The following is a 14717-nucleotide window of genomic DNA, read 5'->3' on the forward strand; positions in this document are numbered from 1 at the left end:
CTTGTCTGGGCACTTTGATAGACAGATCACCCTTCCCATCGGCAAAAATTCTCTTTCGGCTTTTTGCCGAAAGGGCCATTTTCGGCCAATATGTTTCGGCGGCCGAAATTTCGTTGCATCCCTAGTAATTTTTATTCTATATTCAGAGTGGAAACTTGAGAGAGTCTAAAGTTGAGGTTAAAGAAGAAATAAAAGAGGAGGATGATGAGGATGGGGTGATGGAGGGGTCAGAGTTTCTAAAAGAACACAAAGATCTGTACCAGGACACCATGGTGGAGTCATCCAGCTACAGAAACCCACCAGAGAGATGTCCCCGTCCTCTGTATTCCCGGGATTCCACACAGGAAGATCACACCATCCCTCACCATCATCAGGTAGATGATTGGCAATTATTGGTAGTTCTGATTTATACACAGCATGTTTGTTACAATGAATGTTTTATTATATTCAGAGTGGAAATCTTGGAGATGATAATATTGATGTTAAAGAAGAGTATAAAGAGGAGGATGAGGAGTATGGAGTGATGGTGGAGTTATCAGAAGGACACAAGGATAAGATGGAGCCACCTAATACCAGGAACCCACCAGAGAGATGTCCCCGTCCTCTGTATTCCCGGAATTCCACACAGGAATATCGCACCATCCCTCACCATCATCAGGTAGATGAGGAACAATTACTGATAGTATCATTAGGATCTGTACATTATCTGCATTGTTACCACTGATGTCATTTTTTATTATATATTCAGAGTGGAAACCTGAGAGATTCTAAAGTTGAGGTTAAAGAAGAGATAAAAGAGGAGGATGATGAGGATGGGGTGATGGAGGAGTCAGAGTTTCTAAAAGAACACAAAGATCTGTACCAGGACACCATGGTGGAGTCATCCAGCTACAGAAACCCACCAGAGAGATGTCCCCGTCCTCTGTATTCCCGGGATTCCACACAGGAAGATCACACCATTCCTCACTGTTACAAGGTTGGTGGGATGGAGGTTATAAAACACAGACTCATGGAGACAATGTGTGGATTTTTTTTATGTGATGTCACAATAATAAAGTTTATATTTTACAGATGATATTCTCTCTCATTTTCTTGATTTAGAGTGGAGATCCAATCGATATAGAATTTGAAGTGAAAGCAGAAGAAGAAGAGATGTATGTGAGGGATGATCAGCAGTCTATGGAGGAGGATGGAATAACGGGGACATTTATAGAGGAGGACACTCCTACAGAGATCAGCACAGGTGAGTCATTAACCCTAAATACATTCCTCCACCCATACTGCTCACTGATTGGTCCAGAGTAGGGCAAGGACTGGGCGACATCAGCCTGTAATCCCCTGGTCACTTTCCTGAGCTGTGTTTCCCTTCCTGTATTTCTCTCAGATAATCTTCCTTCTCTGTGCTGCAGACACAATTTATGTATCCAGACTGGATTTATGGAGATTCTGAGATTGAGCTAGAAGAAAATGTTGATTTTCACCATACCTGGTCTAGGAAGATCTGTGACAGAACAATTCTCCAAGGATTACTTGTTGGCTGTGCCGGGTGGAGGGATATGTCTGTATAGTTTCAGACCCAAGTCATTGAGTGCAGTCTCAGGAGATGGCAGGCAGCGGTGTTGGACCTCTGCAACTTGTCTTCCACTGAATACCAAAATTATGAGTCCTGACCCTTACACTATATAATTTATATTGTACATTACATACCCCTGACTCCTGCACGATATATTCTATGTTGCACATTTACATACTCCTGACCCCTGCACTATATACCCTATGTTGTACAGTGCATACCCCTGACTTCTTTTGCACCCATTTTCTACCAGCTGGACATTTTATATCTGATGATTTGATTGGAGCACAGGTTTTTACATGTTGATAATAATGTGATAACATCCTCAAACTTTGGAACCTTAAACAGAAAGTGATAATGAGGGAGGAGTCAATAACCCAATGATGGTGGTCTTCAGGATCAGTCCAGTCTTCATCTTGGTTGTTCTGTCCCCATCCTCTCTCTCTGATCTCTGGTGGGGCTCAGCCCCGCTGTTATTCATGACTAAATTGTGGACTAAATAAGCAGAGGCAGCTCTAGGCTTTGTGAGGCCTAAGGCAAATCTTGGACATGAGACCCCACTCATGCCCATAATGGGAAAAATAATTAAAGTCCATAGGTCCATAGACCTCAAGTTTACCCAGGTATTCTCTGAAATCGCGCAAATTTAAAGTCACAGCAGTGTGAAAGGGGCCTAAATTGCATATATTAGGAGCCTTAAATACTTTGAACTATGAATTAACAGTTTCTAGAATTTTCTCTAACCATTAAACATACAGTATATGTATATATGTATGTATGTGTATATGTGTGTGTGTGTGTGTGTGTGTGTGTGTGTGTGTGTGTGTGTGTATATATATATATATATATATATATAATTTTCCACACACAAATATAGATAAAATGTGTGCGGCTGCAACTAGCAACAAAAGTCAAAACCCATATTTCTCTATTTACATGAACCCAGCCAGCACACAGTTCCCCCTTACATCAGAGTCTGCAGGATTCCTCCTTACAGTGAAAGGGGACCTTTGATGTAAAGGGGAATACTGTAGACTTTCTTGTAAAGGGGAACTCTGATGTAAGGGGGGCTCTGGTGACCAGAGATCACCTTATATCAGAGTGCACAGTATTTCCCTTTACGTTAGAGTTCCCCTTTACATCAGAGTCTGCAGAGTTCCAACAGGACCTATGATGTGGGGAAGACTCTGGTGACCACAGACCACCTTCCACAGAGTTAATGCACTAAGGTAAGGGGGGCTACTAATATTAGGGGGATCTTTATATCAGTGCATCCTTACCTTACTGTTTTCACTCCCCTCTTACATCAATGACCCCCCTCAGACTGGTCTTGCAGGGCTGTCATTAATCTCCTCTCTGTTGCACCATGCAGGGCTCAGTCAGATGGTCCTCTCTGGGCTTCAGCAATGCGTCTCTGGTTTCATCCCATATCCTCCTCTGCACAGTACACAAACATCTGACTCCTCCCGTGACCCCTATCCTGGCACCGCTCCTGCTCTTGACTCCTCTTTAGCCCACCCCCCCACAGACTACATGCGTGATACAGGAGATGGCCAGAGACTGTGTGGATGTGATACAAGAGATGGTCAGAGATTGTGCAGACATGATACAAGAGATGGTCAGACTATGCAGACATGATACAGGAGATGGTCAGAGACTGTACAGACATGATACAAGAGATGGTCAGAGACTGTGCGGATATGATACAGGAGATGGTTAGAGACTGTGCGGATATGATACAGGAGATGGTCAGAGACTGTGCGGACATGATACAGGAGATGGTCAGAGACTGTGTGCGGACATGATACAAGAGATGGCAGAGACTGTGTGCGGACATGATACAAGAGATGGTCAGAGACTGTGTGCGGACATGATACAAGAGATGGTCAGAGACTGTGTGCGGACATGATACAAGAGATAGTCAGAGACTCTGCAGACATGATACAAGAGATGGTCAGAGACTGTGTGGACATGATACAAGATATGGTCAGAGACTGTGCGGACATGATACAAGAGATGGTCAGAGACTGTGTGCGGACATGATACAAGAGATGGTCAGAGACTGCAGACATGATACAAGAGATGGTCAGAGACTGTGTGCGGACATGATACAAGAGATGGTCAGAGACTGTGCGGACATGATACAAGAGATGGTCAGAGACTGTGCGGACATGATACAAGAGATGGTCAGAGACTGTGCGGACATGATTCAAGAGATGGTCAGGGACTGTGCGGACATGACTCTCCCACTGTGCTTATACTCACCTTTCCTTCATGTGGGGGTAAGTAGAGAGTCCTTTGCCCCGCAGAAACTCCTAACATGAGCTGGAGCTTGCACATTTTTTTCATCACTGTGGCAAGTAAATGGTGTGGTGGGGGGCACCAAGCTGTACATAACTCTTCATGCCCACATAGCTAATAGATGAGAGAGCAGTAAGTTGAAGTGGCAACCCCATATCCACACTTCAGGTGTGTCCTAATACAGATTGACAAAAACATATTTGGGGGGCACTCCTTACAATGCGTTTAAATTCAAGATGGTGCTGCTTTAAGACCTACAAACAGTACAAAATATTTTACAGCGCACACATTCAAGAATTACATTTCCTGCAAGGCTAGTTAAAAACACCTGAACATATTTAAAAAAATACGGGGGTTTGGTCACACTATATGGTCATATAGTGCTAAGTCCACTTACTGCGACAAAGTACCCCGAATTAGTGGGTCCTATTCTAGTAATAACTAGCCTTGCAGGAAATGTCATTCTTGAATGTGTGCGCTGTAAAATATTTTGTACTAATACAGATTGAGCCTGCCCCCAGCACACACTATACAGCTCCCATAGACAATGCTGTACGTAGCCACTATGATAATGAGCAGCAGTGGCACAGCTCACCTGTGTCCAGTCCTAGGCACACCACCCCCGTTATCTCTGGTCTCCTCCTGACATCTTCATGCTCCTCTGAGCACTTGCCACATACACAGCACGGGGAGCCAGGCACACATGGTGGGTGAGGAGGGAGATATCAGCAGCGCCCTTATTGGATACAGGGCTGCAGCCCTGTTGTGATGTAACCTCTGATTGGCAGAGTGTGTGGTGGGCGGGGCACTGTGTTTAAGCAGCCGTACACAGTAAGTGAAAGGGGAGCTCAGGAGAAGGCAGCTCTTATTAGGATATGCGGCCCCACGGCTCCACGGTTCATAGTAGGTCAGGTAGAAAAAAGACACAAGTCCAACCTATGTGTGTGATTATGTGTCAGTATTACATTGTATATCCCTGTATGTTGCGGTCATTCAGGTGATTATCTAATAGTTTCTTGAAACTATCGATGCTCCCCGCTGAGACCACCGCCTGTGGAAGGGAATTCCACATCCTTGCCGCTCTTACAGTAAAGAACCCTCTACGTAGTTTAAGGTTAAACCTCTTTTCTTCTAATTTTGATGAGTGGCCACGAGTCTTGTTAAACTCTCTTCTGCGAAAAAGTTTTATTCCTATTATGGGGTCACCAGTACGGTATTTGTATATTGAAATCATATCCCCTCCAGAGAGAATAAGTTCAGTGCTCACAACCTTTCCTCATAACTAAGATCCTCCAGACCCTTTATTAGCTTGTTGCCCTTCTTTGTACTCGCTCCATTTCCAGTACATCCTTCCTGAGGACTGATGCCCAGAACTGGACAGCATACTCCAGGTGCAGCCAGACCAGAGTCTTGTAGAGTGGGAGAATTATCATTTTATCTCTGGAGTTGATCCCCTTTTTAATGTATGCCAATATTCTGTTTGCTTTGTTAGCAGCAGCTTGGCATTACATGCCATTGCTGAGCCTATCATCTACTAGGCCCCCAGGTCCTTTTCCATCCTAGATTCCCCCAGAGGTTCTCCCCCCAGTGTATAGATTGCATTCATATTTTTACCATCCAAATGCATTATTTTACATTTTTCTACATTGAACCTCATTTGCCATGTAGTTGCCCACCCCATTAATTTGTTCAGATTTTTTTGCAAGGTTTCCACATCCTGCGGAGAAGTTATTGCCCTGCTTAGCTTACTATCTTTCGTAAATCCAGAGATTGAACTGTTTATCCCATGCTCCAGGTCATTTATGAACAAATAAAATAGGAGTGGTCCCAGCACAGAACCCTGGGGAACCCCACTACCCACCCCTGACCATTCAGAGTATTCCCCATTTATCACCACCCTCTGAACTCGCCCTTGTAGCCAGTTTTCAATCCATGTACTCACCCTATGGTCCATGCCAACGGACCTTATTTTGTACAGTAAACGTTTATGGGGAACTGTGTCAAATGCTTTTGCTAAATCCAAATACACCACGTCTACGGGCCTTCCTTTATCTAGATGGCAACTCACCTCCTCATAGAAGGTTAGTGGACTGGCAGTAGGGAACCAAACCAATCTACTAACCTTCTATGAGGAGGTGACATTCTCTCCCACACACATGGTAGGCAAATTAGGGGACCACAAGGTCCCTGTAAGCTCAAGGCCTTAGGCGACCGCCTAATTAGAGAGCCACCTCTGTAAATAAAGAAGTGCAGTATTTCTTGGGTTGGGAAGACGGCAATTAGTGATAGAGGGGGGTGGGGACACTCATCCTATAATCCCCTCATCACTGTCACTCCTATAAAAGACAGTTCTCGTTTCCTCACTCTCTGACTAAGGTCCATGAATAAAGAAATGAACTGGTAGGAGATCAGAGGACCCATTTACTAGTTACCTTGAGGGTGAAATTGTAATATCCTCAGAGACAAAGCTGCCTGATGTGGGCGGAGTCCTGGTTTAGGGGAACCAATCTGCTCAGGTCTAGTAATAATCTTTTTATTTCTATTTTAGTAGATGGACGGGAGATGAGGAAAACCTCAGAGGATTGTCTCACTTTGTCTCCAGACTGTAAAGTAGAAGATGAGGACATCACACAGTATAGTCCAGGAGAAAACCCGACTACCTCAAATGTCCATCCGGCACCACACAGTGTAGATGGACCATCGTATTCCTCTTATCCTGAGGAACCTCAGACTGTGAGGGACGGTGCCGTCCTTCCAACAGATAGGAGGTTTTCCTGTACTGAGTGCGGGAAGTGTTTCCCTTCTAACTCCAAGCTTAATGTGCATAAAAGATCTCACACAGGTGAGAAGCCGTATTCCTGTTCTGAGTGCGGGAAATGTTTTTCACAGACGTCCACTCTTTACAGACATCAGAGATCTCACACTGGAGAGAAAATGTATTCTTGTTCTGAGTGCAGGAAATGTTTTTCACATAAGGTCAGTCTTCAAAAACATCAGAGATCTCACACCGGGGTGATGCCATATTCCTGTCCCGAGTGCGGGAAAAGTTTTTCACAAAAGTACTGTCTTCAACTACATCAAATGTATCACTCAAGTGAGAAACCGTATTCCTGTCCTGAGTGTGGGAAATGTTTTTCAGACAAGTCCAATCTTTACACACATCAGAGATCTCACACGGGGGAGAAGCCATATCTCTGTCCTGAGTGCGGGAAATGTTTTTCACAGACATCCAATCTTTCCAGACATCAGAGATCTCACACAGGGGAGAAGCCGTATTCCTGTTCTGAATGTGGGAAATGTTTTTCACAGATCTCCCATCTTTACAGACATCAGAGATCTCACACGGGAGGAGAAGCCATATTCCTGTCCTGAGTGAGGGAATTGTTCCTCTCTGAAGTCCTGTCTTCCTGTACATCAGGGATCCCACACAACCCTCGAGGTGTATTAGTGCCTTGAGTGCGGGAAATGTCTTCTATATGAATGTTGCTGGACATGACAGCTCTCATGTGGGGAAGAAGCACACCCTGATATACACCTCAGATATACTCCATGGCTGATAGAAATTTATGAAGAAAGATTAAACTTTTTTTTTTCAAAAATTTCAGTCTCAGTTAATTAGCAAAAACTAAAAAAATCCAGTGGTGAGGAAAAAACACCAAAAGAAAGCTCTATTTATCTGAATAAAATATATAAAATTACTTTGGGTACAGTGTTGCATGACCACACAATTACCAGTTAAAATAGAGCTGTGGCGAATAGTAAAAAATGGCCTGGTCATGAAAGGGTAAAACCTTCCAGAGGTCATATGGGGATGGGAATATGTAGCAGCTAAATGAATAGTCCTCCTAGCAATGTACAGTAATAACCAGGCTGAAGCTAGGGGAAGCTCTAATGTTTAGAGAAAAGTTGGCCAATTAATTTTTCTTATAGGCCACTATACTATAGGACTGTTGTGGAGGACCAAACTTAATCTGGTCAATATTCATTTTGGACTGGGGAAGGTCTTTAAGTATGTAAACCTATAGAGAACAAACACCTGGCACTGGGAATAGGCATAACTGCTCATTAAATAGGTCTCCTTTAGATGGGCTTTTTGGGGATGGTAAAAATGGGAGTCTGAGACACATTTTTTCTGCCCTTGAACTGTAAAATAACTGGAAGATGGGGCGCTTGTCAAACTCGCACACTGGGGCCATGCCACAACTATGTACAATGCATGCAATGCGGTAGTGTATCATTGTAGGGTTAAATCAGGTGGTGATGGGGCGATATAACACCTCCTCACTACCTGCCAAATGCCCTCTGAAAAGCACTGTGACTGGAGAGAGCCTGAGATGGGTACAGAGGGGATTTCTGGTGATCCTGACCTGAGATGGGTACAGTGGGGATTTTTCGGGATCCTGAGATGGGTACAGTGGGGATTTCTGTGGATCCTGAGATGGGTACAGTGGAGATTTCTGGGGATCCTGTCCTGAGATGGGTACAGTGGAGATTTCTGGGGATCCTGTCCTGAGCTGGGTACAGTGGAGATTTCTGGGGATACTGACATGAGATGGGTACAGTGGGGATTTCTGGGGATCCCGAGATGGGTACAGTGGGGATTTCTGGGGATCCAGAGATGGGTATAGTGGAGATTTCTGGGGATCCTGAGAAGGGGTACAGTGGAGATTTCTGGGGATCCTGTCCTGAGATGGGTACAGTGGGGATTTCTGGGGATCCTGTCCTGAGATGGGTACAGTGGAAATTTCTAGGGATCCTGTCCTGAGATGGGGACAATGAGGCTTTCTGGGGATCCTGACCTGAGATGGGTACAGTGGGGATTTCTGTGGATCCTATCCTGAGATGGGTACAGTGGGGATTTCTGGGGATCCTGACCTGAGATGGGTACAGTGGGGATTTCTGGGGATCCTGTCCTGAGATGGATACAGAGGGGATTTCTGGGGATCCTGTCCAGAGATGGATACAGAGGGGATTTCTGGGGATCCTGTCCAGAGATGGATACAGTGGGGATTTCTGGGGATCCTGACCTGAGATGGGTACAGTGGGGATTTCTGGGGATCCTGTCCAGAGATGAGTACAGTGGGGATTTCTGGGGATCCTGACCTGAGATGGGTACAGTGGAGATTTCTGGGGATCTTGACCTGAGATGGGTACAGTGGGGATTTCTGGGGATCTTGTCCTAGAGTGAAAAACAGGTGAACAGCTCCCAGGGTTTGCAGAGTGCAGACGATAACACAGGAAGAAGTTGGCTGGGTAGCAGAGTGATGGGAGAGTATCGGAATGTCTCCTAGGCAACGCTCTCTCAACAGAACTGAGCCTCCTGTCTACCAGTCAGCTCCTCAGGCTCTCCTTCCAGTTCTTGCAGGTCTCCATACAGATATCTGTGCTTCTTTGAGCCAGTCAGCTTCCTCAGTGAGGTGGTATGGTGACAGTGGAGGCACCAAGGGCCATTTAGGGACAACCAAAGGGTAGGAGGTGACTCTGGGACTGCAATTTTGCAGGCCAGCATACAGAGTGCAGTGGTCCGAAGTATACCTTCTACAGCTCAGCTATGTACCTGGTAAAGATGTTGTGGGGGCCTCTCTTGAACCTCCTACCCAACACCCCTGAAGGTGTTGATGGGTAGAGCTGGTAGTCGCAGTCTTCAGGACAGGATTCAGGAGCAGCTTGGCATCAGAGCAGAAGATTGACGCAGGACCAGGAGACAAGCAGAGGTCAGCAACAGCCAGGCAGTCAGGGACCAAATCAGCAGGTAGAGCAAGTCCAGGAGACAGGCCAAGATCAGTAATAGCCAGGCAAATCAGTACAGAGGCAGCAGGCAAGACAAGCCTGGTAAACACACCAGGGTCAGAGTAATCAGGTGAACAAGGTTGAAGCAGAAGCGAAGTCCAAGGGCAAGTCGGGTCATACACAGATGAGCAGATGCAGCAGATCGGGTCTCTAGAACAAGCTGAAGACCATTCAGCAACTGCTGATAGTGACAGACCAGTTTAATTAGGCCACTGGGTGCCAAGTGCACATGCTAATTTCTATGTGCACATGCATGTGTGCGTGCTTGCACACACACAAACATGTGACAAAGCACATCTAACATTGCTTCTTCGCTCAGAAGAATGAGCATATGTGCATGTACATGAGCATAGGTCCACACTGGTTTTCTGGTGCTGGGAATCTGATTTATCTTACCAGTGTACGAAGTGTAGTAGTCAGGAATATGTCATACAGCCCCGGATACAGAGTGCAGTGGTCAGTCAATTCTGACACTTCTCTCCCGCATGTTAAAATCAGCATTTTCTTGCTAGAAAATTACTAGAACTTCCAAACATTATGTATATTTTTAGGCAGAGGCTCTAGAGAATAAAATGGTGGGCCTTGCTATTTTTTGTCACGCAGTATTTTTACAGCAGTTTTTCAAATGCAAACTTTTTGAAAACAATTACACTTTAATGAACTTTAGTGCAAACAAACACAATAAAATACACATTTTTTTTGTAAAATATAAACAATGATGTAAATGCAGTAAATACACTGCTCCAAAAAATGAAAGGAACACTTTTAAGCCCAGGTTCACGCTGCTGTGGGATTGAAATTGTGAGAGTTTAGCTGAACTTGCACAATTTCACTCCCGAATGTCAGTCCAACGATTTCAGAGACATCTCTGTGGTTTCCTGCAAAGATGTCTATTGAAATCGCACCTGAAATCGCCAAAGGTAGTACAGAAACTACTTTTGGTTATTGGTGTGGCGCCACAAAGTCAGCATTGCACGATTTGGACGCTTTCATTGCGGGCAATAGCTGCTGATTTGGCATGCGATTTGACATGACAAATTACATGCCAAATTGCATCAATGTGAACCAGAGCTTAATCAGAGTATAGCATTAAGTCAATGAAATTCCTGGGATATTGATCTGGTCAGGTAAGTAGCAGAGGGGGTCGTTAATCAGTTTCAGCTGCTTTGGTGTTAATGAAATTAACAACAGGTGCACTAGATGGGCAACAATGGGACGACCTCCAAAACAGAAATGGTTTTACAGGTGGAGGCCATTGACATTTTTTTCTCCCTACTCATCTATTCTGACTGTTTTTCACTAGTTTTGCATTTGGCTAGGGTCAGTGTCACTACTGGTAGCATGAGGCGATACCTGGACCCTACAGAGCAGGGATATGCAATTAGCGGACCTCCAGCTGTTGCAAAACTACAAGTCCCATCATGCCTCTGCCTCTGTGTGTCATGCTGTCAGAGTCTTGCTATGCCTCATGGGACTTGAAGTTCTGCAACAGCAACGCTAATTGCATATCCCTGCTATAGAGGTTGCACAGGCAGTCTAAAGAGCATGGAGGAGATTCCAGGAGACAGGCAGTTACTCTAGGAGAGCTGGACAGGGCCATAGAAGGTCCTTAACCCATCAGCAGGACCGGTATCTGCTCCTTTGTGCAAGGAGAAAATAGATGAGCACTGCCGGAGCCCTACAAAATGACCTCCAGCAGGACACTGGTGTGAATGTCTCTGACCAAACATTTAGAAACAGACTTCATGAGGGTGGCCTGAGGGCCCGACATTCTCTAGTGGGCCCTGTGGTCACTGTCCAGCACTGTGGAGCTTGATTTGCATTTGCCATCGAACAACATAATTGGCAGGTCCTGCACTGGCTCCCTGTGATTTTCAGAGATGAGAGCCGGTTCACCCTGAGTACATGTGAAAGGGTCTGGAGCAGCCATGGAGAATATTATGCTTCCTGTAACATCATTTAGCATGACTGGTTTGGTGGTGGAGCAGTGATGGTCTGGGGAGGCATATCCATGGAGAGATGCACAGACCTCTTCAGGATAGACAATGGCACCCTGACTGCCACTGGATATCGGGATGAAATCCTTGGACCTATTGTCAAACCCTACACTAGTGCAGTGAGTCCTGGGTTCCTCCTGGTACACAACAATGCCCGGCCTCATGTGGCGAGAGTATGCAGCCAGTTCCTTTAGGATGAAGGATTTGTTACCATTAAATGGCCCCCAAGCTCGCCTGACTTAAATCCAATAGAACACCTCTGGCATATTGCATGTTTTTGGTCCATCTGATGCCGCCAGGTTTCACCTCAGTCTGTTCAGGAGCTCAGTGATGCCCTGGTCCATATCTGGAGGAAACACCCCAGGACACCAGCCGTCGTCTCATTAGGAGCATGCCCTGACGTTGCCGAATAGAGACTTGTTGGCCAAATCGATCGCCTGCATTCAGAGCCTGGTTAGTCCATGATGAGCAGGGAATATGGAGGAACCGGCTTGCCCACCCGCTCTGCTTCCGGGTGCTGCAATAAAAATTGATCAAATTTAAGACATCGACCGCACTATTGTAATTCACACTAATAAACTTCCCCTGAAAATAGAATTTGTATCTCAACCCCAGCCAAGTCAACCTGCGCAAGAAGGACATGATGATCAGAGACCCCAACCTGCCCTTATTGATAATCTTGGCGGCGGCCAGAATGTCAGTGAAGAAAATGACCGAACTTCCTGACCAACCTGGCCCCCAAGTGACAGCTGCCACCAAAATTGGGTAGACTTCAAACAATGCCGAAGTCTGCGCAAAACCTGGGCATGCGGAAAACCTCCAAGGGCCAACGACTGGCCAGCCATTCTGCACCAAATATAGCCACAAACCCCACTGATGCAGCTGCATCAGAAAATACCCTGGGCGATTCACTCGCTGGCTGAGGAATGAGCAAAGAAATGCCATTCCAGTCACGCAGGAACTGGTCCCACATGACCAGATCGGCTTGTGCGTCAGCTTGTAGGCTGACGGCCGCGTCACCGTCCTGATACAGGGGCAAAAGGGCCAACAATCTAGACACAAATGACCTACCCTGTGGAATAATCCTCATTGCATAATTCAACATGCCCAAGAGTGACTTTAAATCCCTCTTCAAGCAGACTGGGGACCGGAAGAATAAATTAATCATCTGACATATCTTAGCTAACTTCTCCCTGGGCAGACTTGGAATCATATGATTTGAATCAAGCGTGATGCCCAAAAAATGAATGATGTTGGCTGGACCTTCCACCTTGCGAGCAGCCAGTGGAACATTTAACTCTGCAAACAGTTCAGTAAGACACTGCAAATCCTTAGGTGGCTGACCAGGAAATGATCAAGGTAATGCACAATCCCCTGACAATCTTTGTAGTTGTCCAAAACCCAATAGAGTGCCTGGGAAAAGATTTTAAATAAACAAGAACTGCTCTTTGACCCAAAAGTTAATTTGGTGGCAAAGTAGTAACGATCACGCTATCTAATGCTGTGCCATTGCCAAAGAGCAGGACTAATAGGAAGCAGTTTGAACGCATCAGCAATATCTGCTTTGAACAACCAAGTCCCCCTGCCCAACGGCAGAATATGCTTTATGGCTGAATCCACTGATGAATACTTTAAAGAAAATTCCTCTGAGGGAATAAGTGAATTGAGACTAGGAATGTGCGAAGAATGAGGTGTGGACAAGTCCTATACTAAACAATATTTATTAGAAAATGTCTCACAAACTACCCCAATGGGGCTGACCCTCCACATGTCAAATGCTGATGAACAAAAAAGGACCAATTACAAATCCTTTGGCCACTTCTGCTTCCAGCAACTCATCCACTATCAAAGCATGATTGTCTGCAGACAAAAGATTCTTACATTCAAACGATTCTGTAGGCAGCATGATTAAGACTATGAAACCCAACAGAGAAACCATCCAACAGGAATTGTCTGAAATCTGAGGATGGGTGACCTTCTAAATAAGCCCCTAGTGCGGAAAATTTGACTTGGCTTAGTCACGAAGAACTAAAGGGCTTGACCAGACAGGAGGATTTAGGATAAGCCCTAAAACAATTGGAGCAAGCATGCAGGAGCCTGCACTGGTTGTAATTGCACCCTAAATGGTTGAAATTGTTGCACACCTGCGCTTTACCCAAATAATGGATGGGCCTGCCCAATTTATCCAATTGCTCAGAAGGTCCTGTGTAGGACACACCGGCCACCTGCTTGCTGATTCCTGACTGACCCGGGGCCTCAAATATAGGACACCATGCAGAAGTATGTGCTGAGGACTGGCAATTCCTACACACCGGGGACTTTTGATTGGCAAAATGCCTGCTAAAAAGTTCCATGTCCGCATCTTGAGTCCATCCCTGCTCTCTCCTCCGAGATCCAGCCGTGTGGCTCGTGGTTTGGGCAATCTGGAAACCATCCATCTTCCCTGGGCCATCTTTACATCTGCCCGTAGTGGCACACTGCTCGATAGACTCTATGCTGCTGGCACTAGAGTCCACCGGTTCCGGTAAACGTACCCACACCTATCCAGTGTTTTGATGACCCCATATTGGATATTCAGATTGTTGATGGAGCTTCATCCCTGACCCACTTCACCTCATCACCATTTTCACAGACTTTTCTTTAGACTTTTTTGAGCATGCCCTTTTTTGTGGGGTACTCTCACACGTTTGGATAGACATTTACACATCACTTCACATGGTGTTTATGTTGTGTTTCCTATTAGCGCTACTATTTACCCATTTTATATATTTATGTTTGTCACATTGTTTGTAGCAGCTTTTTTTTTAGTTTTAAGGTTTAGCGCATTAACCACCTTCATTACTAATGTTGTGTAATAGATTTTAAATTATACATATTAAAGTTGCTTTTATGGTACTCAGTTTCTCTTCTACATGTCCACATAAAGTTCATGACTGCATATTCTGTTTATAGTTGTACATGATTTGCAGGTATGATTTAAAATAGAAAATTTTGCATTTGATCACTTGATGGTGCTAATTCCTTTGATACTTATCACCCTCTAATAGCCGAATGTA

The 14717-nt window shown here is 45.2% G+C and overlaps 1 protein-coding gene across 1 annotated transcript in view; it reads left to right on the top strand.

Annotated features, from left to right (window-relative positions):
• LOC141121832 (uncharacterized) overlaps positions 1-14717 on the top strand; it is a 207896-nt gene that overhangs the window by 42876 nt on the left and 150303 nt on the right. The window contains 1 exon segment of the mRNA XM_073611548.1: positions 147-374. Within this exon segment, the coding sequence (XP_073467649.1) occupies positions 147-374 (228 nt within the window).

Source organism: Aquarana catesbeiana, unplaced genomic scaffold (assembly GCF_042186555.1).
Source record: "Aquarana catesbeiana isolate 2022-GZ unplaced genomic scaffold, ASM4218655v1 unanchor233, whole genome shotgun sequence".
NCBI classification, from domain to species: Eukaryota; Metazoa; Chordata; class Amphibia; order Anura; family Ranidae; genus Aquarana; species Aquarana catesbeiana.